This window comes from Prunus mume, linkage group LG3, assembly GCF_029339155.1.
Source record: "Prunus mume cultivar Tortuosa linkage group LG3, ASM2933915v1, whole genome shotgun sequence".
NCBI classification, from domain to species: Eukaryota; Viridiplantae; Streptophyta; class Magnoliopsida; order Rosales; family Rosaceae; genus Prunus; species Prunus mume.
Window position 1 is genome coordinate 25,582,499 of NC_142700.1, and position 25,315 is coordinate 25,607,813.

Below are 25,315 nucleotides of genomic sequence, written 5' to 3' on the forward strand. Positions count from 1 at the left end.
TCCTCCAATTCCTTTTCAACAATGCCTGAAGAAAAATAAGAAGGATGCACAGTTTTCCAAATTTCTTGAAATTTTCAAGAAATTGCAAATTACCATTCCATTTAGTGAATCACTAGAGCTAATGCCGAATTATGGAAAGTTCCTCAAGGAAATCTTAAGCAAAAAGAGATGTTTGGAAGATACTGATATGGTGAAATTGCCAGAGGAGTGAAGCGCAGTAATACAAAGGCAACTACCATCTAAGCGAAAGGATCCAAGGAGATTTTCTATTCCTTGCACCATTGGCAATATTTCTTTTCAAAGAGCATTGTGTGATCTAGGTTCTAGTATTAATTTAATGCCTTTGTTTGTAGCTAAAAGAATTGGTTTGGGGGAAATTAAGAAAACTAATATTTCTTTGCAAATGGCGGATAGATCACTTACATATCCTCACCGCTTTCTTGAAGATGTACTAGTGAAGGTGGATAAATTCATATTCCCAGCTGATTTCATAGTTTTGGATATGGAAGAAGATGTCGACACTCCAATTATTTTAGGCCACCCATTCCTCATTACAGGAAGAATGATAATTGATGTAGAAAAAGGTTCTTTGATCCTAAGAAATGCCAATCAAGATGTGGAATTCAAAGTTTTTTATGCCATTAAGTACCCTATTGATTCGGAGTATTGTTTCCGTTTAGAAACAGTAGATCATATTGTTCGACCACATTTCATAGCGGACTACCCAAAAGATCCACTAAAAGCAAGTTCGGTTCACGAGAGAGAGGTAGGAGAGGAGCCACACGTGCTCGAAATGGTGAACTCATTGGAAACCAAGGTCGTTTCAAGCATCATTGCCGCACCAACCCTCCCTTTGGAAGAAAATTTCAGTCAACAAATGGAGACCTTCACTCTCCATGATCCTGGGTGATAATCAGTCCAAAATTCGAGCCGAGGACTATAAACCAAGTGCTTGTTGGGAGGCAACCCAACTAGGTACCTTTGTTCCTTTTTTTTCAATTTTTTTAATTTTATTTTCCACCCTTCTATGCCTTTACTACTCGTTACATGCATCTACTTTAAACATTGAGGATGCTTAGTTTAGTTTTAGGGGTGTGGAATTTTGTTGTTTTTGTTGTTATTTAAGTTTTGAGTCATAAAGAAACAAAGGAAAAAAGGGAAAAAAAACAAATTTTGTGTTCCAAAGAAAGAATTTTGTGTTTCAAAGAACATTTCTTGATTTTTTTTTTAACCCCGAGATAATTGCAAACATGTTGCAGATGTGTTACAGATGTTGTTTTGCTCATTAGATGACTTTAAAACCCAGAAAATAGCAAAAGAGGTTATTATGTTCATATTTTGGTCAAAATCAAAATTTTTGCCTCTTTTCTTTTTTGATGTTTTTCAGGTAAATTTGAAGCCACCAACATTTTTAGAATGGCTATTATGATGATTTGAAACATTTTTGGGGGTCTCAAGTGGTTTACATGACGTTTTAGGAAGATTTGAAGCTAAAAAAGTGGCCTAAAACCCAAAAAAGGCTAGCTGCTATTTGCCAATAAATATGAAGATTTTTCGTTACAAAAGGGTTTTAGCGACGACTGTTCATCAAATTTTTCGTTGCTAAAGGTTAATTTTCCAGAATTTTTCTGATTTCATTCCAAATCAATTCCGATCCATTCCATTCGCTATCATAGATTTCTAGGAGCTATTCCAGGTGTGTCCTTTTCCTTTTGATGAAATTTATTTATTCTTAAGCAATTAGGACTCATAAATTCATGCATATTTATTTGAAAAATCACAAAATTCTTTTAACTTTTGAAAAAATAAAAATTTGTCAAAGCTTTTACTTTCTCTTGCTAATAGTGATGCATATGTAATGTTTGATCATATTTCTTTAACTAAAGTATTGCCATGAAAGTTTATGCATCATAATTATAGCACTTCACATAGCCATACTTCAAGTATTTTGATGGACAAGGTAGCTATACTTGGATGATTGTGGAGAAATAATGGAGACTACCATTGTGAGATACTTGAGCCAAATTGTCATTTATTGAGAGAGTATTTGGGATTATTCTTACTCGCTATTTTCATTCTTTCTTATTTAGATTGATCTCAATTAGGCTTTTGAATTGAATACTAAGAACTAATCTCTCTTTTGTATGAATCATCTTATGCTTTTACTTTTGAGTTGAATGGACCTTGAGAGATGGTGTTAGGCTATGCATGTTCTAACCACTAAATAAAGCCTCATGTCCTACCCATTGTGTGTGCCATCAACCCTTTGAAGCCAAACTACTTAGCCTTTTCTTTCATCACCCACAATATTTTCTTACCATTTTCACCCTATTTTTAGCCATATCTTATAACTTGGGATATGCCAAGGCACATGAAGATGAAGACAATGATGAAAGTTAAGCTCTACATCAACAAAAGAGGTGCATGTACCGAGGAAATATGTGCTTAAAGTTTAAGAAAAAAAAAAAAAGAAGAAAAAAAAAAAGAAGAAGATTTATATTAAAAAAAAAAAAAAAGTGAAGCATATCAAAAATCCTGGACGCCTTTGTCAAGTAAATTTGAAAAGCCAAGCCTTATAACACAATAAATGCCTCGGTATGTCTCAAGTTCTAGTAATTCCTAGCCTTTCTTTCATAACCCATAACCTAGCCCTACATTACAACCATAGTAAAGATCTAACGGATCTTTGGGGACTTCTTACTCGGAAGTGTTGGTATGTACTTCATTTATGGTTTTTCGTATTTGATTTCCTTTCCATGAGATTTATTTTCAGAAATTGCATTTTATTCATTTTGGATGCATATGTGTCTTACATTTTGATTTCTTTACCTCACCTCATTCACATTTGTGGGGTAAGAGTGCAACCCTAGGTTCTGTGAGAAAATTGTCAGTTATCCAGTGAGGCCTAGAGTCGAGACAAATTTGTACACACGCCAAGTGTGGTTATCTTTAAGTTTGATTGCTTGGAGTATTGCCTTTACACTTTACACTATGGTGCATTTTATTTGTAGTGGCATAACTTTAGTTTTTGAATTGTGATTGTCATTCATTGGTTATTATTAGTTTGTTGGAAGTATTACTTTAACGAATTTGTTTTGCAAGGAGTGTTTGTGGGTGTCGTGACTGGTAAACCCTCAGGAGACACAACTCCTCATACTAGGGACACCTAGAGGTTTAAAGGCTTGTGGCACATGCTAAGTGCCATCGAGATTACCTGCGAAGGTGGTTTAGTCTAGTTTGTTTGTTTTAAATTATTTTCAATTTTTAGTTTTGCTTGAGGACTAGTAAAAGATATGTTTGGGGGTATTTGATAAGCCTATATTTTATATATATTTTATGCCTCCTTTACTTATTTATTTGTTAATTTCCTTGGATTAAATTGGTTGTTTTAATTGGTTTTGTGAGATTTGTGAAGGAATTGTGAAATATGAGAAATTGAGGTAAAAAAAGGGCAAGAAGATGAAGATGAAGATTGGAGATTAATTAAGAGGAAGCCAAGTCATTCCTTTTGTCGCAAGGAATGTTGTCAAATTTCCTAGTTCAAGATATGGTTCAAGTCTGACCAAGTCAAACAATGAGAAATAAAGAAGACCTTATATTAGAAGGAATCCTATTTTTATAACAATTGTAATTATACCTTAAATAGGTAGGATTTCTATGAGTATTATAAATAGGGAGTTTCGGTCATTGATCAAGGGATCATCCATTATCCATCATCCTTCATCCTCCATCATCTACCATCAAATTCCTACATATTCATACTCATACCCGAAATCAAAGGAGAATACGAAGAGAGCTTGCGCAACCTTAGTGTTCTATTTGAAGAATTCAGTGCCTTCCATGTCTTCATCAACCATCATGATTCTCAATAAGTCCTTCATGAACTAATTTCTTTTACTAGGGCTACCTATGAATACTCAAATTCTTTGATATTGTTAATTTTATTTATCTATATTATATATATATATGTTGAGTGCTTGTTATTGTTCTTAATGCTTTCAATTAATTGGCCACTAATTGCATAATTGGAAGAATTAGGTTGAGACGGGAAGGAGATTCCTAATAAAAAGCTTCTAGTTACAAGTACCATAAATTACATAGCCAACTCGGAAGATTAGGTTATGGTTTGTGTAATCATCATTGTTTTCCACAAATCTTAATGGGTTCTTAGCTATCTAAATCCATAACAATGAATAGAGTGGGTTGATAGTAAGGAATATAACTAATATAACTCGGAAGAGAGTATTGGTGAGGTAAGGGAAAACGATTATCAACATGTTAGGTAATTAGGATTAACAAGCTAGAAGGATTTGGGTGGGATTAGCTAGGTGAAATCGGTGTCCTAGTGCTTTATCATCTTTGTTTCATCTTTTACATTATTTACTTAATCTCAATTTATTTTACTTTCTTAATTACATTTTAATCATCATAATTCTCTTATTGTTTAAATCAAATATAATTAGAAATAGATTAACTTGATCCTTGTTGGAACGATACTCTATTTACTACTATACTAATTTGAGCGATATTGTCCACTTACAATTAATCACATTAGCATGTCAGTACCAAATCCAATATCCTCTCTTTTTACTCCCATTACATTGAAAAGTAGGGCAAAGCCCGTCATGAAGCAACCTCTCAGTGCTTGTGCTTGTGCTTGTGCTCGTGCTTGCTTAGTAACTTAAATACAGGGACAATGGTGAATACACCCCAATTCACTTCATCCTTAGTTGATACTATTCAACAATACAAACAAAACCCACAAAGAAATTATACAAAGAAATTGTTCTCTCTCAGTCTCACTGCTTGTGCTTGCTTTAGTAACTTAAAGACAAGAACAAGTGATCAAAATCAAGGTCTAAAATATCGAGGGTTTTAGAAATATCGGTGGTCCAAAAACACAAATATATCAAGAAAATATCGACCTCGGTAAAAATTGAATAAAAACCATGGGAATTGTGAGAAAAACTTGGAAATTTTTATTGAAACTTTAGATGATGTTTATTTAGTCAATTATCTACTATTTTATCAACAACAAAAAAAAAAAAAATTGGAAGGAAATGCATTGCATGGTAGGTTTGAGTGATTTAAATTAACTATATAGCGAAATACTAAAATTTTAGCAAATTTGTAGTAATTAATGAAAGAAATTTAAAAACACCATAATTTTTTTATATATAATAATTTACTACACCTTCTTTAGCTAGTGCTTTATATATAGATAGATAATAGATAATACACCTCCATAATAATATAATAAATAACATTAAATAGATTAATATATCATAGGAAAAAATAAAATAATAAATAACATGAAAATAAGCTCATAGATGTTATATAACTGAAGGAAATTGTAGAGAGAAATGAGGAGTAGAGGAAGACAATAGAAATTAGTCTCTAAAACTTCTCACATTCATCTTTGATAAGCACCTATTTATAGGCTTATAACTATTGGTATTTAACCCACAAATTATAGCTACTAATTACAACAATAAGAGCATACGTTACAAATATGAAAAGGTGGAGATAATGGTTATTATGGTGGTCATCCACATTCCCATATATTTATAACAGTAGAAAAAAAAAATTCCCTTGTTTTTGTCAAAAGCCTGTAGAAAGTTGAAGAGGCAGTATAAATATTGAAGGTGTTGCTTCTAATCAGAAATTCCCCTATGTGTGACAGCGGTTTTAGCATTTTTAAATATCTTTTTCAGTTTCATATCACGATATTTTCGCAACAACTTTGAGTGTACTTTGTGTGGGGCCTCAAATTAAGTTGGTCAAGTCCTCTCCTGGTGGCCCCTTAAAACCCAAAGGCCCTGTGTGGTTCATGGGAAAGGGGGAAATCAATTACTTTCCTATGTTTGGTAAGTTCAGGCGTGAGAAATCGTTGCCTGGCACGTAGGAACATAGTGAGGAAAGTAAAACCCTCCTCCCAACTTGGATTTCATGACCATTATGTCTCCATTAATAATTTAGAATTACAATATATCATTAAACGTATTTTTTTTAATTTGATTTAATATGTGTATAATTGGAAAATTATACAAACTTTGTTTTTCATTCCTACTTAAAACAAACATGGGAAAAGAAATAAACTGATGTCTCATGTTTACTTTCCCAACATTACCAAACGTGGGAAACGAATATTCAATTTCCCATGCATCCCTTAAAAAATGACATGAGAAGTGATTTCCTCTCAAATCCGTTCCATGAACCAAATTGAGCCAGAGGATTCGTCTCTTTGATTTTATTAGTGGAAATATATCTTCGACATGTAGAGGGGTTTTACATTGTGTGGTTGTTGTTTGCTGGCTTCTCAATTTACAGTGATGTTTGGATCGTTTTCAAACATGGTTGCTCTTATATATCAATTTACGGTACCTTTTATAGTGCACCTGGCGCACTAATGCACCCAAATTTTTTTAAAAATTGATTACTGGTTATACAAGTTTTTATTTTTTGTTAATATTTAACACAAATACAATTGCATAAGGGTCATGCAATTATGCCCTTTCTGTTTGGCAATTGGCATATGATTTGACATGTTATTTTTCAAATTAGTTTATTCTATTTGACTCACAATAACATGCTTATGAATTTCGCAATGTCATTTTTTTACTTTTATAAATCTAAAGTTACCGTTTTAGACTCTTTTTTTTATGAGAACCATTTTAGACTTTATTTTTCTTCTGATTTCGATATGTCACCTCATTGTAGTTTTACTCAAGTTCATTATGAGTTGCTGGTTTTATTTATATGAATTATGATAGCTAGTTGTGGTTAATTCCTCCGTATTTTATGCCTAGTTTTTAAAAATCAATTGAGGTTGATAGTTTTAATTTTTTGTTTCTTTTGTTTCATAAAATTGGTAAATGCGCATCAACATTTATTTGAGAGCTTGAAGGTCTTTATCCATCAAATTTTTTCACCTCGAGTTTTGTCTATGTAATTGGTTGAAATCAATTTATAAAATAAGAACTATATTAATGGTTGAACTCTATGTTACATGGTTGTATTTTTGTTAAATGTCCACGAAGTATTATAAATTTATATTCTTGTCCTAACATGGCCATGGATTTTATAGTACATTGTTAGGATTAAAAGTCAAGAAAAACAAGTATAAAAATAGAAAGTTTACAAGTTTCCTAGTAGATTACAAGATTTCCAGTTGTGTTTACAAGGATAATGACATAATTTTACTCCTCTAAAGTCCATTCTTACCTTGGTCCTATGTGCCATTTTCAATGTTGTTACAATTATTTCAATTATTTCACAACATTTGCAGATTTTTTTCATGATTCATGAGTTAGGGGTTGCTTTATATAACTTGTAACCAAAATCAATAAAACTTGGGTAACTTTATGTAAATCCAATTGGCAAACTGAAATTATTATTTTTACTTGTAACCAAAAACAATTTTTGAACATCTAAACTATTCTTTTTGTTTTGTTATTTTTTAAATGTGAATAAATTACTATAAGGAACTAAAATACAACTACATAGTATAAATCGTTTACGTGTTTAATATCAATCAATGATAAGATATTTAACTTTTAAGACAAACTATCGATAAATATCCACTTATATTATAATATATATTATATGACCATACTCTGAAGCCACACTATAATTACTTCTCAAGATGATATATTATTATACAAAAATATATATGCATTTATGCTTATTCTAAAAATAACTTTAACAAATGTCTTATAACAAAAGATGACTCATAGCATATTCCAACAAAAATTCCCTTATGATCCTTCTCTATTTTTTTTTTGTTCATATCTTCGTAATATAATTGGTTCATGTTCCGATCAATAAAAATATATATATATATAATACTTAAATAATATATATTGCACTTTATAATCAATATATAATACATAAATATGATATTTACATATAATATATACAATGTCAACTAAAATACTCGGAATTTTATGTAACATAACAAAATACTAAATGATGTAATGAAGGGGAAGAAAGTGATTGAGTTACTATCTCATTTCGCTTCTCATGTACGAAATTTTAGAATTCAAGCTAATTTTAAAATAATTTGAGAGAAATGCTTAAAACTAAAACTATATATTATTTCTTGAATATGACTCATAGCACATTCAAAATATGCTTTTACAAACTTATTTCAATGCCTAAAAAAATAATTTAATACATTGTCATCCTCATATTCATGTTCCCACAAAAATTTCTCTTATGATCCTCCTCTGATTTCATATCCTTGTTATATAGGTTTCCCCTTTCCCATCCATAAAAAAATTATTTCATAAGAATATCCACTCATAAATATAGTATTTATATATAATATGTATAATTTCAACTAAAATACTAAATTTTTTATATATGTATTGTAACATAATAAAATACTAAATGGGGTAATGAAGGAGAAGAAAGTTACCAATCCCCTAGCTTCCCATGTAAATCCCCATTTTATAAGGACATATATCAACATTACAAGGAATTGGTAAGTGTCAATCTTAAGGATATAAAATGGGGTGCTTATTCTAGCAAACAAGATGGTTTACAAGACTAAGGACCAGTATTATAATAGTTTGGATATGAGAGTACCATAACATTGTAAGAGGATCCCAAAACTTGTAAATTACAATATTTGGGTAGCGATTTACAAGTTTTTGAACCAGGATTACAACGTTAGAGTTCACCTAATTCATAATGTTGTAAATCCCCATTTACAAGGATATGGATTCACATTACAAGAAATTGGTAACTCAAGACCATGAGGATGTAAATTGAGTCTTTATTCTAGTAAAATGAGGGTTTACAAGATTAAGGACCAATTTTACAATTTTGGGATACGAGGGTACCATAACCTTGTAAGGAGGATCCAAAAACATGTAAGTTATACGATTTGAGTAGTGATTTACAGGTTTTTGCATCACGATTACAACGTTAGGGTTCTTATAATCCTTAATATTGTAAATCCTTATTTTACAAGGATATAGATCCACATTACAAAGAATTGGTAAGTCTAAACCATGAGGATGTAAATTGGGGTCCTTATTCTAGTAAAATGAGGGTTTACAAGGTTAATGACAGATTTTACAACATTGTAAAATGAATCCATAAACATGTAAGTTACACGATTTAGGTAGTGATTTATAAGTTTTTGTACCACGATTACAATATTATGGTTCTCATAATCCTTAACATTGTAAATCCTTATTTTACAAGGATGTGGATCCAAATTACAAACAATAGGTAAGTACGGACCATGAGGATGTAAATTGAGGTCCTTATTCTAGTAAAATGAGGGTTTACAAGATTAAGGGCCGATTTTACAATTTTGGGATACAAGGGTACCAAAACGTTGTCAAAAAAAATCCCTAAACTCATAACTTACAAGTTTTTGGTAACAATTTACAAGGTCTTGCTCATGGATTACAACGTCAGGGTTCACCAAATCCATAATGCTGTGCCTTTTACAAGGATATGGATCCATATTACTAGGAATTGGTAATGGTGGACCTTTGGGATGTAAAATGGGTCCTTATTCTAGTAATCAATGGTTTACAAGATTAAGGACCGAGGGTACCTTAACATCATAAAGAGAATCCCTAAACTCGTAACTTACAAGTTTTCGGTAACAGTTGACAAGATTTTGCTCTTGGATTACAACGTTAGGGTTCGCCAAATCCATAATGTTGTAAATCAATCTTTTACAAGGATATGGATCCACATTACAAAAAATTGGTAATGGTGGACCTTAGTGATGTAAAATGGGTCATTATTCTAGTAAAAAAATGTTTTACAAGATTAAGTACTGAGGGTACCATAACGTCGTAAAAAGAATTCCTAAACTCGTAACTTACAAGTTTTCGGTAACAGTTGACAATATTTTGCTCTTGGATTACAACGTTAGGGTTCGCCAAATCCATAATGTTATAAATCAACCTTTTACAAGGATATGGATCTACATTACAAAAAATTGGTAATGGTGGACCTTAGTGATGTAAAATGGGTCATTATTCTAGTAAAAAAATGTTTTACAAGATTAAGTACTGAGGGTACCATAATGTCGTAAAGAGAATTCATAAACTCGTAACTTACAAGTTTTTAGTAACAATTCACAAGGTTTTGCTTCTGGATTACAACGTTATGGTTCACCAAATCCATAATGTTGTAAATCATACGTTTACAAGGATATGGATTCATATTGCATAGGAATGGTGATGAGTCGATTTTATATTATATATTTAACCCTATTCTTAGTATATTTTGGTTAATATTTTGGAAGAATTTTGATACTTTGAATTATATTTCCAATATAGGACTTTCGACTCTCTCTGGAGCAAAACATAATCAAGTGGACGAATTTTGGAGTAATTCTAGTTGGAGGACGTACGTGAGTCACTTAGCTTGATCGTATCAAAATATCAGACTTTTACACTAAGCGATGATTTCCTGGTGAATAAATGAAGGAGCGATGTGCAGTGCTGGAAAAGTGACGTTTTGGGCTTATATTGCGTTTTTGGAGCCCAAGATGACCTCGGATGGGTTCGTGGCCTTCTGGAGAAGTGTTCGGAATATTTTTATCTTTAAAACGAGCTATCTTGGGCCAGATTTGGAGGAGATTTGAGACCAAAACGTGGCTGGGCAGATTTGGGCAGATTCTCCTAATCCAATTTGGACTTTATTTCCTAGTCTTATTTTATTTTAACTTCATTTCCTTGTGGGGATTGGGTAGCTAGGTTTTAGGAGGTATTTAAGCTTCTTTTCACAGCAATTTACCAGAGCTCCTTTTAGAACTTCTTTTTGGCTTTTGGAGCAATTGCTAGGGTGAGGCCGTAAGCCTTAGCATGAATATGTAGTTTTATTAATTTGCTTATGAATGGATGCATGTTTGCTTTGAATTATTAATCACTGTGTTTAAAACTATCTATCTATTTTAATGATTGATCACCATTAGGATATGTAGACAAGTAATTTGATGCAATTTCTGTTGGAACATCACCCTGAAATTGAGGAGGGCTTCTTGTGATTAGTAATTGTAAGTTCACTTAAGGCGAACATCACGCTCTTAAGGGTTGCATGGTTTTTCAAAGGGTTTTCACAAAGCATAATGAGTCTTACATGTTTATATTTGATCTGAACATCACAGACGGATTGCATGTTAGATATGCGTTTTCGCTTGAACATCACAAGGAAAGTATGCATTAGGAAAACCTAACCTTCAAAGCATATATGTGAAAATTCATAAGTAATTGATAGAATTGCATAGGATTGCGACGGTGTTAGCTAAACCCTAGTTTTCTCTAAAGTGCTAGTCTTTAAAAAAGAAATCGTTTCTCTTCTTTGCTGTTATTATTTCCCAACTTTCAGATTTCTTTTACTGTTAGTTTAATCTTTTCAAATTCATAAACTTCAAATCTTTGATAAAATCTATTTTAGTTATTAATTAAGAGTTAGTTTAATTACAGATTAGTCAAACAATCTTTGGGGACAACGACCTTGCATGAGCATTTATACTACAATTACCTTGTATTCTTGCAAGTATTTTCAGTGATTTTAACCCTGTTTGCGCAGGTACTAAAAATCCTATTAAGAAATTGGCGCCGTTGCCGGGGATTGTTTTAACTAATTTGTTTTTATCATATTCTTAGTTGATTTTGTTTACACTTTTTCTTTTTTTTATTATTTATATATATATTTTTTTAATTTTCGTCAAAATATTAATATTAAAAAAAAAAATTGAATAGCTTTTTGATTCGCAAATCGCATGGTCCGAACAGATCAAGAACTGCACATCTTATACGATTTGATCGAACAGAGCGCACTCGCATGCATAACGAAGAGAAGTTAATTGGGCACGGGATTTCACCGCAGGCACTTTTCTGCAGAATTTGTTTGTAGACGAGGTAACATGGCGTTAGAATTACCTGCAGCAGGACCACTCAGAGAGTCATTGGCAGCCCGTGCCATTGATGTTCCTAATTGCGTAGTCTATCCGACCCAAGAAGAGGGTGATTCGTTCGAGATCAAGCACCACATGCTTGAGATTTTACCAACATTCCGTGCGCTGCCTAATGAAGATGCAAACATACATATTGCAAAATTTATTATGGGTTGCAAGAATATTTTGATTAGGGGTTTTTCTGCTGAAGCTATCAAGTTACGTCTTTTTCCTTTCACTTTGAAAGACAAGGCAGAAACTTGGTTATTTACTCTACCAGCTAATAGCATTACTACTTGGCAGCATTACACACAAAATTCTGAACAAATATTATCCAGCATCCAAGACATTGAATTACAAGAGAGAGATTTTGACATTCACACAGAAGCCTAATGAAGAGTTTCATGAAGCATGGGAAAGATATACAGAGATGTACATAAAGTGTCCACATGTTAATATTGATTCAGATACACAGATGAATATTTTCTTTGATGGGCTTAATCCGACATCTAAGAGTCATGTGAATGCATCAGCTGGAGGATCGTTGTCAAATAAATCTGCAAGAGAAGCATTTAAATTATTTGATATGATGGCTACAGAATCTCAACAATGGGCACCAGAACATTCACAGAAAAGGGGAATTTTTGAGTTATCAGCAGGATCTCCTAACATGTCTGCACAAATGGCACAAATGGAGAAGAAAATTGATGCAAAGTTTGACATTATTCTACAACAGATGGCAAGTTCTACACAGCAGCCACCTGCAACATCAATTTGCACTATCTGCAGCATGGTTACACACGACATAATAGGCTGCTCACATAGAGACTCCTACCCAGAGCTTGTTGAACAACATGTCAATATGATGAACAGCTATCAAAGGCCTAGGAATGATGCATATGCCAATCATTATAATCCCGGATGGAGGGATCATCCTAATTTCAAATGGGGTGACAATCAAAATAATGCAAAACCATTCCAACATGCACAAACACCTTTTGTTCCCTCCAAACCATCTCTGGATGATCAACTAGCTAAATTGGCAGCAACAACTCAATCATTCATCGAGGGCAACAATCAAAGATTTCAAAATGTTGAAGCATCAATTAAAAATTTGGAGCAACAATTTGGCCAGCTAGCTGCACAGATTTCAAACAGAGACAAAGGCAAATTTCCTAGTCAAACAATTCCTAATCCAAATGGACGTGAAGTTTGCAACGTTGTTCGGACTTTACGTTGTGGAAAAAGCTATGACAATCGTGAAAATAGCATTGAAAAGGAGCAACATGCAGTGGAGGATAATATAGAAAATTTTGCAGCAGCAGAACCCACCAAAACTGCAGAAAAACATAAACGGGCAGATCCAGAAATTTTTTCAAAACAAGTTCCTGAGCGTGTTTATGAGGCCCCAATTCCATATCCAGAACGTTTGAAGCCAAAAGCAAAGGACCAGCAACTCAAGGACTTTATGCAGACATTATCCAAGGTTCAAATCAACATTCCATTACTGGATGCAATCAAGAAAATTCCATCATATGCCAAATTTTTGAAGGAAGTTTGCAGCAGCAAAAAGAAGTTTTCAGATTTGGACAAAGTCGTTTTGACAGAACAATGTAGTGCAGTGTTGCTACACAAATTGCCACCTAAGAAAAAAGATCAAGGGAGTTTTAATATTTCTTGCACTATTGGAAATTCTAATTTTAAAAGTACTTTAATTGATTTGGGTGCAAGTATTAATTTGATGCCTTTTTCTGTTTTCCAGCGATTGGGGCAAGGAGATTTAAAGCCTACATCAATGATACTTCAACTGGCTGACCGTTCAATCACTTATCCAAGAGGTGTTATTGAAGATCTAATTATAAAGGTTGATAATCTTTATCTACCGGCGGATTTTGTGGTTCTAGACATGGATGAAGACCTTCAAACACCTATTATTTTAGGGAGGCCATTTATGGCAACTGCTAGGACTTTAATTGATGTGGAAGCTGGAACATTGACTCTAAGGGTTCAAGACCAATTTGTGGTGTTTAATTTGTTTGAGGCAGCAAAACGTCCTGCTGAACAGCAAGAATGCATGCGCATTGATGTGGTAGACAGTATGGTTCAAGACAATTTTTATGCCAATTCAAAAACAGGTCAATCTGATAAACCGTTTGCTGGGAAAAAGCGAAAATTGCAGTTCAATAAGCTAGAGGAAATTCATCAAGGTGCTTATAATAGTTCTCGCATCTACAAGGAAAGAACGAAGGCATTTCATGACAATCAGATTTTACGGAAGGAATTTCAGCCAGGACAAAAGGTTCTGACATTCAATTCAAGGCTCAAGTTATTTCCAAAGAAATTAAAATCTCCTGGACTGGACCTTACCTGGTGACTCAAGTTTTTCCTCATGGAGCAGTTCAAATCACTAATGAAGCTCAAGGCAACACATTCAAGGTCAACGGTCACAGGCTGAAACCCTACGTGGAGACACCCTTTGACACTGCAAACGAGTCTTTGACTCTGAAGGAACCGTGATTTGACCACCAGGCTTCTGCAAAGTCTAGCTACAGACTTAAAATAAAGCGCTTATTGGGAGGCAACCCAAATTTTCTATACTCTTTACTCCTTTTCATTTTTTTTTAAAAAAAAAATTATAAAAAATATATATATTTGTTGTTGTGTTCTTTAACTAGATGTTTTTATTTTCTTTCTACTCATAACACATCATTGATTCAATGCAGGATACAACAATCAGCAGCAAACATCAAAAGCAGAAAAATCCTAGGCTGGAATCCTGCACCCAGCAGCAAGTCTACACAGGGACCGACACAACAATCAGCAGCACACATCAAACGCAGAAAAATCCTAGGCTGGAATCCTGCACCCAGCAGCAAGTCTACCAAATTTCCAACAACACAAATTTGCAGGGATTCGAAATTATACCTATGAGATGCACGGATTGGGGGTCCTCAGGGCTTTGTGCTGTTTTGTCCTTTGAGCTTGTGTGCTGACTGCCGTCTGTTGGATCTGCAACTTTCCTACACTGTGCACATGTCGAAATTATACACACACATCTATACATCAACCACAGCTCCCAAATCAGGACCCAAAACAAATTCTGGAATTACTCTTACCTTCGGATGGATATCGGAAGGCACTGGTGCTGTGAGATTGAGGACCATCATGGATGCAGGAGGAAGTTAGTGACGGCGCTGGCAGAGGTTTGAGACACAGGCATGTACCAAGAGGCGTCCAACACCTTCAGATCAGACTCCTTAAGGTTAGCATGGAGCCAATCAACAGCACCAACGGGCTCATTTGTCGACACAGATTGTGTTGTAAACTCTGCTCTTGCCCCAACTACTGACGAAGCCATTGCACGAGGAACCCAACCATATGAGAAAATTTGGGGCTTTTGACAGAATGCATGTGAACCAGAGTGGAAAAGGCGATCATGACCCAAGAGAGCCCTTGCTATGAGATCTACAAATCATTCGAATTTGGGTTGGGAATCCAATGGCATCAATTCAAAAGCCAATATATAAAAATATATATATATATATATATATAAATGAATGAATTGCTGGTTTCGGTTGTGACAGAAGCAAAGAGAGACAAGGCTCTTGAGTTCTTGAGAGAGATGAAGAAGGAAGAGGGTGGAGATGGATGGGTTTCAACTGAGAGAAAGAAAATATGTTTGTCTGCTTTGCAATCAGTGATGGGAATGGCCAAAGTGTGGTGTTGGAGGAGTGAGACGAAGGGGATCTAATATTTTTCAAATGACACTACAGCGGCTGCATCCGGTTATATTGTCGCTGCCGCCCGAATTTGACACAAGTGTGGAGTTGGAGGAGTTGGTCAGCGCCTCTATGCAAGATCTCCGCTCCCTGGTCTAGCGCTCGAACCCCCGAAGTGTCCAGTTTCGGGTATTTTCTTTCCTATTCTTTTCCATTTCTTGTTTTTCTGTTTTCTGTTTCTTATCTTTCCTATTCTTTTCCATTTCTTGTTTTTCTATTTTCTGTTTCTTATCTTTCCTATTTTATTTTCCGTTTCTTTTATTTATTTTTCTCTTTTTCTTTTTCTTGTTTTTCTTTCCTAGTTCATTCTCGTAGTATATTTTCTTTTTCTTTATTTTTTATTTCCATTTTCTAGGATTTAGTTGTTTGGTCTACTCTTGTTTCTTTTGCTTATTTTCCACACCTTGAGGACAATGTGTGATTTAAGTTTGGGGGTAGGAAAGTAAATTTTAGTTTTTTATTTTTTTTGAGTCTTGTTTAAAATTTTCGTTTTTAAGTTAATATCCATAGATTATTTTAAACTTTAGAACAAATAGACATGGTAAAGATTAGTCCCACAATAGAGTCTTTTCTGTTTATTGTTGCTTAGACACTAATTCATGAATTATACTTTGAAATTTGCACATCACACCAACATGGTTTGTGGGGAGTACGATTGAAATACTTATTGTTTGTCCCAGTGTGTTTTAATTTTTGTTCTATATAAATAAGTTAGTATGTGTTATAAAGGAATAATTGCCTCACCCGAAGCTTTGCCTAGTAACCGGGCCAGTCTTGCCTAATCAGCAGTGATTCTCGAGTTAAATGGTAGAGTTTTTGGCATGAGGCAGGGTGGTTAGTTGGTTTCGTAGCCCTTTTAGCTTGAGTTAATAAGTCCTTAGGGGTGTTCTACACCTAGTGCCCTAAAGCCTTAGTGGTTTGGGAGTCATTGACCTAAAGCTCGCTACATGGGTTGAATCGAAAGCTTAAGGGAGCCGACATTGCACAATCACTACTGTTACGAAAAAAAAAAAAAAAAAAAGGAGAAAAAGAAAAACAAATGTGTGAAGTAAGTGTGTGAAGTATGAATAAAAGGGATGAGATGTAAGGGTTTTAGTCGAGTCTCTTTAACTATGATGGTTCACTTTACACCGAAGGAAGTTTGTGAATTCTTTTCTAATTGATTCTAAATAGCTTAGACTTAGTGGTGGGATTAATTGGATCTTTTGAATAGATGTTCTAGTTTTTAAAATTCGCTATGGATTGCAACTTGAAGGTGGAAATTTTGTTCTGGTTAAAGTGTTAGCCAGATGTCTAGTTTGTTAAGTTTTTATTTTTGTTTGAGTCTTGTTTTGCTTGAGGACAAGCAAAGAGCTAAGTTTGGGGGTATTTTGATGAGTCGATTTTATATTATATATTTAACCCTATTCTTAGTATATTTTGGTTAATATTTTGGAAGAATTTTGATACTTTGAATTATATTTCCAATATAGGACTTTCGACTCTCTCTGGAGCAAAACATAATCAAATGGACGAATTTTGGAGTAATTCTAGTTGGAGGACGTACGTGAGTCACTTAGCTTGATCGTATCAAAATATCAGACTTTTACACTAAGCGATGATTTCCTGGTGAATAAATGAAGGAGCGATGTGCAGTGCTGGAAAAGTGACGTTTTGGGCTTATATTGCGTTTTTGGAGCCCAAGATGACCTCGGATGGGTTCGTGGCCTTCTGGAGAAGTGTTCAGAATATTTTTATCTTTAAAACGAGCTATCTTGGGCCAGATTTGGAGGAGATTTGAGACCAAAACGTGGCTGGGCAGATTTGGGCAGATTCTCCTAATCCAATTTGGACTTTATTTCCTAGTCTTATTTTATTTTAACTTAATTTCCTTGTGGGGATTGGGTAGCTAGGTTTTAGGAGGTATTTAAGCTTCTTTTCACAGCAATTTACCAGAGCTCCTTTTAGAACTTCTTTTTGGCTTTTGGAGCAATTGCTAGGGTGAGGCCGTAAGCCTTAGCATGAATATGTAGTTTTATTAATTTGCTTATGAATGGATGCATGTTTGCTTTGAATTATTAATCACTGTGTTTAAAACTATCTATCTATTTTAATGACTGATCACCATTAGGATATGTAGACAAGTAATTTGATGCAATTTCTGTTGGAACATCACCCTGAAATTGAGGAGGGCTTCTTGTGATTAGTAATTGTAAATTCACTTAAGGCGAACATCACGCTCTTAAGGGTTGCATGGTTTTTCAAAGGGTTTTCACAAAGCATAATGAGTCTTGCATGTTTATATTTGATCTGAACATCACAGACGGATTGCATGTTAGATATATGTTTTCGCTTGAACATCACAAGGAAAGTATGCATTAGGAAAACCTAACCTTCAAAGCATATATGTGAAAATTCATAAGTAATTGATAGAATTACATAGGATTGCGACGGTGTTAGCTAAACCCTAGTTTTCTCTAAAGTGCTAGTCTTTAAAAAAGAAATCGTTTCTCTTCTTTGCTGTTATTATTTCCCAACTTTCAGATTTCTTTTACTGTTAGTTTAATCTTTTCAAATTCATAAACTTCAAATCTTTGATAAAATCTATTTTAGTTATTAATTAAGAGTTAGTTTAATTACAGATTAGTCAAACAATCTCTGGGGACAACGACCTTGCATGAGCATTTATACTACAATTACCTTGTATTCTTGCAAGTATTTTCAGTGATTTTAACCCTGTTTGCGCAGGTACTAAAAATCCTATCAAATGGTAATAGTGTACCTTAGAGATGTAAATTGGGTCCTTCTAGTAAACAATTTTGTTGAAAGTTGAAGGACCAAGGGTACCATAACATTATAAAAGAGTATTCCTTATTGTTGTAAAAACAAGGATTTACAACATTAAGGACTCATGTTATACTGTTTTAGAGATGAGAATTCCACAAACTTGAAAATTGAATCCATAAACTTGTAAGAGCAAATGACAGAGCTCATTTCGCAATTGCCACTCATGCAGTCGTTTTTCGCAAATTGGAAGTGCAATTACACTGTTCCTGTTTGTCGATTGACGTGGTTGAGTGAAAATAGGCAATTTCACTAACTTGCAACAAAAGCAAAAAAATAAAAAAACTTGAGCTTCATATAAATCCAAATAACAAAAAGAAAAAAAAGCTTCATATAAATCCAAATGACAATTACGTACTCATTTCTTTGTAAACTTTACTTATATCTATTCGTTATAGCTTGTAATTGCACAATTGGAATGTAAATGAGACTACTTTGTCAATTGCAAGGCTAGAATGCAAATGACACTCCCTGTTTGTCAATTCAATTGACAAATCACACACTGTATTGGCATTCTCAGGATTGAAAATCATTAGTGCATTCCTTCAAAATTCCTTCATTATTGAAAAGTGAGACATGGCTTAACAAAACCAAAAAAAAAAAAAAAAAAAAGTTTTAAGAAGAAAAAAGGCTTAACATGTGAAAAATATAATACTTTGTAACTTTATTTATGTCTATCAATTATAACTTGTAATTACGCGATTGGACTGTAAATGAGACTGCTTTATTTGTCAATTATAAAGACTATGATGCAAATGACAATACCTGTTTGTCAATTGCACTGACAAATCACATAATGTATTTCCATTCTCAAAATTGAAAATGTTGTCAATAACATAATGACTGAAGCCTAAATAACAACAATAGAAATAGGAAAAAAAAAAAACTGAATTACAATCCACAACAGAAAAAAAGGACTAGGGCATTCCCGCGTCACTCTCATCTTCAATTTACAACCCCTATCTTCCTTCAATATTCTACCAACCCCTTCCTCGTAAATAATTAAAATTTCACATGCTCTTCTTTACATCACTTTACCTTTCAGATCCTGTTAAGTCAACAAGATTAAGCCAAGCAAATCGATGGTGAGTTACTCCTTGGCATTCCCTCTGAGAAGAAATGAATTATCAAAGTTCAAACTAACCAACCCCAGGAAAGGAAAGAAGAAAAGGCAAGATTGTTCAATTTTTGAATAGAAATGAGAAAAAAAAAAACTCACTTTACTTGTAACTAGACACCCAACAATCCTTTGGGACAAAATGAACAGATACACCTGCAAACATAAGGGTGAGACACTACACCGAAAATGGAGCTAATAGCTGAATCATACCATAGAGAGAGAGAGAGAGAGAGAGAGAGAGAGAGAGAGATATACAAAAGCATTATTTTACTCCTAAATTGTCAAAAGATAGATGGGTTAATTACAAAACAAAATTTCGAAAAATAAATCCAAAGCATTCCACATTGTCCTGGTCCAGGAAAACATAATCATACATACCATAGCCATTTGTACTATTGTGGAATTACAAGGCGCCACTGTGTTCATAAAAGTCCTATGGTCAAGCCTTGAATAGATGGAAGTGTGAAAAGAACCAACATAATGCAAAAATAAATAGTAGTTCAAGAATTTTCTAGACATTCCAGTTACCTTACACAACTTGTGCAAAATCCATCCAGTACCAAGCTCACTCTCCATCATCTTCACAACTTCCCCAACCTGCCAGTACAAATACAGTAGCTTAGTTAAGCTAATCTTTGAGTTTACTTGAAACAGTCCCCCAATTTATATAAAGTATCAGATTCAAGAAAACAGAATGTTGATTCTGTCCCAAAAACAAAAAGAAAACAGAACGTTGAGTTTGAACCTTGTTTCTCTGAGCAGGAGGGTCACAATCTAACACCAAAACAAACCGACCTCCTTCAACAGAAGGCGTATGAACAACCCTTTCATTGCACCATCCCTGCAAAACTCAGTCAGCAATTTGCCAAAATAAACACCCAAATGGACCTAAGAAACTCATGAAGACACATAATCTAAAACCTTTTGCACCTTGAATTGAATTCCACAGGTATAGTCCTTGTGAAATGCCTTGTGAGCCTTCTCATCCTCTTCATCTACAGCGGTGCAATTGAGCCCACGGGTGGAACATGTGAAAAAGTCACATGGCAGAACAGATTTCAAATCGCTTCTTCAAGTCTATCAAACCTTAACAACAGAGGCTCCTGTGGCAAACTTTTTCCCCAATTTCTTTGAAGCATCACTAAGTTTGACACCTGAATTGTAATCAAAGGCACTAAGTTAATGACAAAAGAAACAAAATAAGAATCTTTGGGAAAACAAAGGATGTAAAGCAGAAGATTGCTCACCAAAAAGCTCCAGCCCTTTCACAGTGGTGATACATTTTCGCTTATTACGCGTCATCTTTTCAATAGTAACTTCTTGCCTCTCCTACAGAAAAGCCAATACCAAGTTTAAATAATTGTAATCAAAAGATCCTCAAAAACAAATAATTTCAGAAGTCTCACCTTTTTCTTAATCTTCCCGCCTGGAAGACGCTTGACTTCTTCTTGCTTAGGTGCTGAAGTGTCACCACCAACCCCGAGAGAGAGAGTGGGGGGTAATGAAATTCGTTATAATTGGAATTTGCAAAGTGGAAAACAATTCTCTCCAAATAGATTTAAATCGAAAAACAAAGAAAAAGAAACAAACAGAGAAACATCCCAACTCATTTTATAGCTGCCAAACGTACAATAACGATCACAACATACATACAAACGCCCAGATACATCTTATACACTATGTACCATGTTTATGCATTGCATATTCCAGAGACACAAACACATATGCAAATATGTTCATATACTAATCACTTATCCAATCCAGACCAGAAATACAAAACCTCTTCATCCCCTTCATGACACAAAGAAAAGATTGGAAAGGGGAAAAAACAAATAAGAAAAAGGGTCAGTAAATCATTATTGATATTCCTACAAAATCCTAGATTTTCTGCAAGAAAAACCCCAGAAATTAAATCCACGCTAAACCCAATTCCTAAATTTCTTAATTGAAGCTATTTGATTTTTAGCTTTCGTCTTTGTAGATTCGATAACCCAGAAAACAAATATAAAAAAAAAAGATAAACTGATAAGCGAAAAATCCATTTTCGCCCTCTGCCTTTTCTCGCTATTTCTCAGCACCCAACCAACACCCAGCCCAAGTAAAAACGACGGTAAAATCAACATAAAGTGCACAAAACGACAGTCTCGGACTCGTAAAAGCAATTGCACGTACCGGTAAAGGATCGGAGTTACGAACCCTAGCTGAAGAAGAAGCCTCGAGAGGGAGGAAGGAGACGACCGAAGAGCACAGATCTGAAAACGAAGAAGAGGTAGGCAGAGTGACTGTCTGTGACTGGATGAGAGAGTACTGTGACTGTGGGTATAGCGCGAGAGAGGGTTTATGTGGACTGGGGGTATCGCGAGGGAGAAGAGAGGGAGTTTGAAGGTGAGAAGGATGAGAGCTCAGAGTGACTCTGGGTATCGAGAAGAGAGGGAAATTTTTGGTGAGAGGGGGAATCTGAAATATTCACAAGGGAACGAAATTTTTAAGGGGAAAATTACTGTAGCGGTCAATTAGGCTTTTGACATCGGAGTTAAACGTGGCGCTTAAATTTATTTTTCGCACAATAATTTTACGCATCAGTATATTTCTATCATAGATGCTAAGTATAATCGATAGCATCGGTAGGAAAAACCAAATATTTGTGCTGATGCCTTTATATACTTTTAGTCTTATTATTTATAAAACCGATGTCTAATATACTAACAACATCGTTATTTCATTTCACCGATGCCTATATAGTGTTGCGGAAAGTAAAATTTGGCATAGTGTTAGCCTATATGCCTTACATCACAAAGCTCATATAAAATTCCTTTATTTTACTACAACACAGCCACATCATGTCGGTGTTGAGGCCCAAAAAATTCACAATTGGGCTCGAATATATTCTCGGCCCAAAACGATATATTATTGAGAAAAGACCTAATTTGGAGCACGCAAAGATTTACCGTGCACGAATCACACTTCGCGTGCCATGCCAAATAAATAATCTATCGTGTTAGGAATCAAAATTAAGATTGTAAAATGCGTTAGTTCTACAAATCCATGCTAATTTTCCCGTCAAGCATCATAATTGAAAGACATGCCAAGCAACATGCCATGCCAAACATTGTTATGTCACACCCAACCACGCTACAAGCCTAAGTGGGCCCAAGCCACTCAACTGTCCGGGCTTCCTTGAGTAGGTTGTGGTATGGATGGTAATAAGTTTTCATGAGGCTCATTGATGAGCCGAGAAATGGAGGTTCGGGTCGCTTGGGAGCTTCAAACCCAAGCCCATTTCTTAGGCCCAAACATATGGGTAAGCACAAAAAGGGAGAATAACCCAACCAAAGTAACCCAACCAAAAAACCCAAGCAAAATGGCCCACTAAAATTAACCCATATAGCCCAATATTTGATGAGATTAGCCTATTTGTTTGGGAGGTTGAAAGCCCATACAAATTAGAAGTAAGAGGGCATCAAAGGCTCCAGCATTTGACTGAAAGACAAAGCCTTGGAAGGAGCTGGGAAGACTACGTAGGCTGCTGGGAGGGAAGGAACAAGCTTTCAAGCAAAACATCCAAAGAAACAAAAGATATTGGCACGCAAGGAGAGAAAAGGAGATATTTGAAAATAGGAATTCATCACTAGGGAGGCTACGGGAAAAAAGGCCTTGAGCTCCCAAATCTCCTGATTTTGTGCGAAAGAGCAGAGTAGATTTCACCAAAATAGGATGATTGAAGGGATGAGGGGAGAAAGGAAGGGAAAAACTTGGCAAAATGGGATGGAAGCCATTAAGGTTTCTTAGAAAAAGATGGCTTCTAGCGGCTATAAATAGGGCCTCTTCTACCCAACAAAAATCATCCATAACCAGAGAGCAAGCTTCCTCTCTTACTTGCAAAATCCAGCCATTTCGTGCACTATTCACCCTTCTTCCCCATTTTCCCTCTTTTGGCAGATTGTTCTAACAGTGATGAGTCATTGTCAAGCTGCCGGAAGAAGCACTCAAGCCACCATTTCCTTTTTCCCCCCTTCTCTCTCAGCCAAACCTGCTTAAAAACCCTTCCTCTCTTACTTGGACACCCTTTCTACTCTCTAAGAACACATAATTCTCTCTTTAGTGCTAAACTCATGTCAATTTTGTTCCCATGCCATGATTTTCTCATGCCAAGCTAATAACTCATCTGTAAGCATTAAGAAATCATCTATAAGTTGTTGTTGTCTTGGTTGGTGAAGGTAACCAAGATGCTTCCTAAGGCTCTACTGCCCTTTCGAAGCATTTTTGGGGCTTGATTTTCAAACTCAGACAAAGGGGGACAATTTTATCAATCTGCCCTTTACGGCAGCCTAGCCCATTCACAGCTGCCGGAAGAAAAAACCCCCTACATAAATTGGCGACTCTGTTAGGGATCAAGCCGTTATCTTCACCAATGCCTCCAAAGAAGAAGGCCAGAAGCAATAAACCAGAGAAAATAAAGAGAGAAGAATATTCCCTCTTTTCTTTTCTTTTTTCCTTTTGTTGGCTATCTACTTTGCAAAACAAACATGATATAGATTGCTCACATGCTCCCTTTGTTTGTGCCTTAGATCTCCATTCTCAAGCAAAACAAAATCTTGTAAGAGGGCTGGGGGACTTTGGCAAATCCATCATTCATGCCTTTGAGTAAACTACACATGCAAACCCCAAAATACTTGGGGGCTTCATGCCAAACAAATTTTTTCAAAATGAAGAAGAAGCCAAACACAAGCCAAGCATCTGATATGGAGAGGTCATCTTCTCTGGCCAATAGGGGAGACTTAACTAACTCAAGAACAATATAGCCATATCTTGCACAAAACTGCGCATGTGCTTCAACTAAAAATTGAACAAGTCCTCTCCGGAACACTACTTGCGTCGCCTCCATCTTCGGCACTACCCATAGGATGCCTTGACTTCTATGCCAATGTCGGTTCCACAATCTACATGCTCTCTATTGGAGGCCAAAGATAAGAAAATATTTTTTTTTCCTTTCCTACCTTTTTAGATTTCACAATAAAATATATATTATCATGCTATATGCCATACTTGTAAAAGCAGCATGAGCATGATTTAAACATATACTGATAAATTTTCTTTCTTTTATATATATAAATCATGTTTTAGGCCAATACCAACAGAGTGAAGTTGGACTATTCAGTTTCCTTTATTTCTTGTCTTTCACTTTGAAAGGAATACAAACACTAGGCATTTACACACTACCAAAAGCACGAGTATCATCACATGCTTTAATAATTGCCAAAGCATCACATGCTTGCATATTACTAAAAGCTACCTATGTTGGTTTTAATATTGATGTATGATTCATTTGTTAGTTAATGTTGTTGGATGACATCGATTTAAAATCGACAAATATTAATTATATTTGTTTACAAGCTGCAACACATGTATTATTTTAACCACCATATGTTTTGGTCATGCAGAAATTATATATCTATCAAGCACTCTGTTCTTCTAAAGACGATGAGTACATTCCTCTACATCTTAAGCCTCAAGGAGCATGGGACCTTATGTTCCTGTACCGATCAGCATCTTAACACGCTTAGTGGCGCCAAGCCAAGCCAACAACAAAATTGTGCCATAGGAGGTGGTCTCAAGAGGAATTGTGCCAAGAAGAAACAATCCATCTCCAAAATCATGCAA

The 25,315-nt window shown here is 35.0% G+C and overlaps 1 protein-coding gene, 2 long non-coding RNA genes, 1 other non-coding gene and 1 pseudogene across 4 annotated transcripts; 2 read left to right on the forward strand and 3 right to left on the reverse strand.

The window, feature by feature from the left end:
• Nucleotides 1-121: 121 nt before the first annotated feature.
• LOC148919232 (uncharacterized) lies at nt 122-910 on the forward strand (annotated as a pseudogene).
• A 10,992-nt stretch (nt 911-11,902) lies between these two features.
• Nucleotides 11,903-14,306, forward strand: LOC148919233 (uncharacterized). Its single transcript, XM_089048816.1, is given in 2 exon segments — nt 11,903-12,231; nt 12,233-14,306. Coding segments are annotated over 2 exon segments (2,403 nt in total).
• Nucleotides 12,285-12,391, reverse strand: LOC148919234 (small nucleolar RNA R71). The gene has a single exon (XR_016125746.1). It is a non-coding gene; the product is annotated as a small nucleolar RNA R71 (small nucleolar RNA).
• Nucleotides 14,307-19,321: 5,015 nt separating the features above from the next.
• LOC148919235 (uncharacterized) lies at nt 19,322-20,734 on the reverse strand. Its single transcript, XR_016124929.1, has 5 exons — nt 20,585-20,734; nt 20,400-20,495; nt 20,183-20,251; nt 19,754-19,807; nt 19,322-19,643 (listed from the first exon to the last, which is right to left on the reverse strand). It is a non-coding gene; the product is annotated as an uncharacterized LOC148919235 (long non-coding RNA).
• Nucleotides 20,735-20,902: 168 nt separating this feature from the next.
• LOC148919236 (uncharacterized) lies at nt 20,903-22,115 on the reverse strand. The gene is made up of 3 exons (XR_016124930.1): nt 21,827-22,115; nt 21,061-21,113; nt 20,903-20,983 (listed from the first exon to the last, which is right to left on the reverse strand). It is a non-coding gene; the product is annotated as an uncharacterized LOC148919236 (long non-coding RNA).
• Between the last annotated feature and the right edge of the window lie 3,200 nt (nt 22,116-25,315).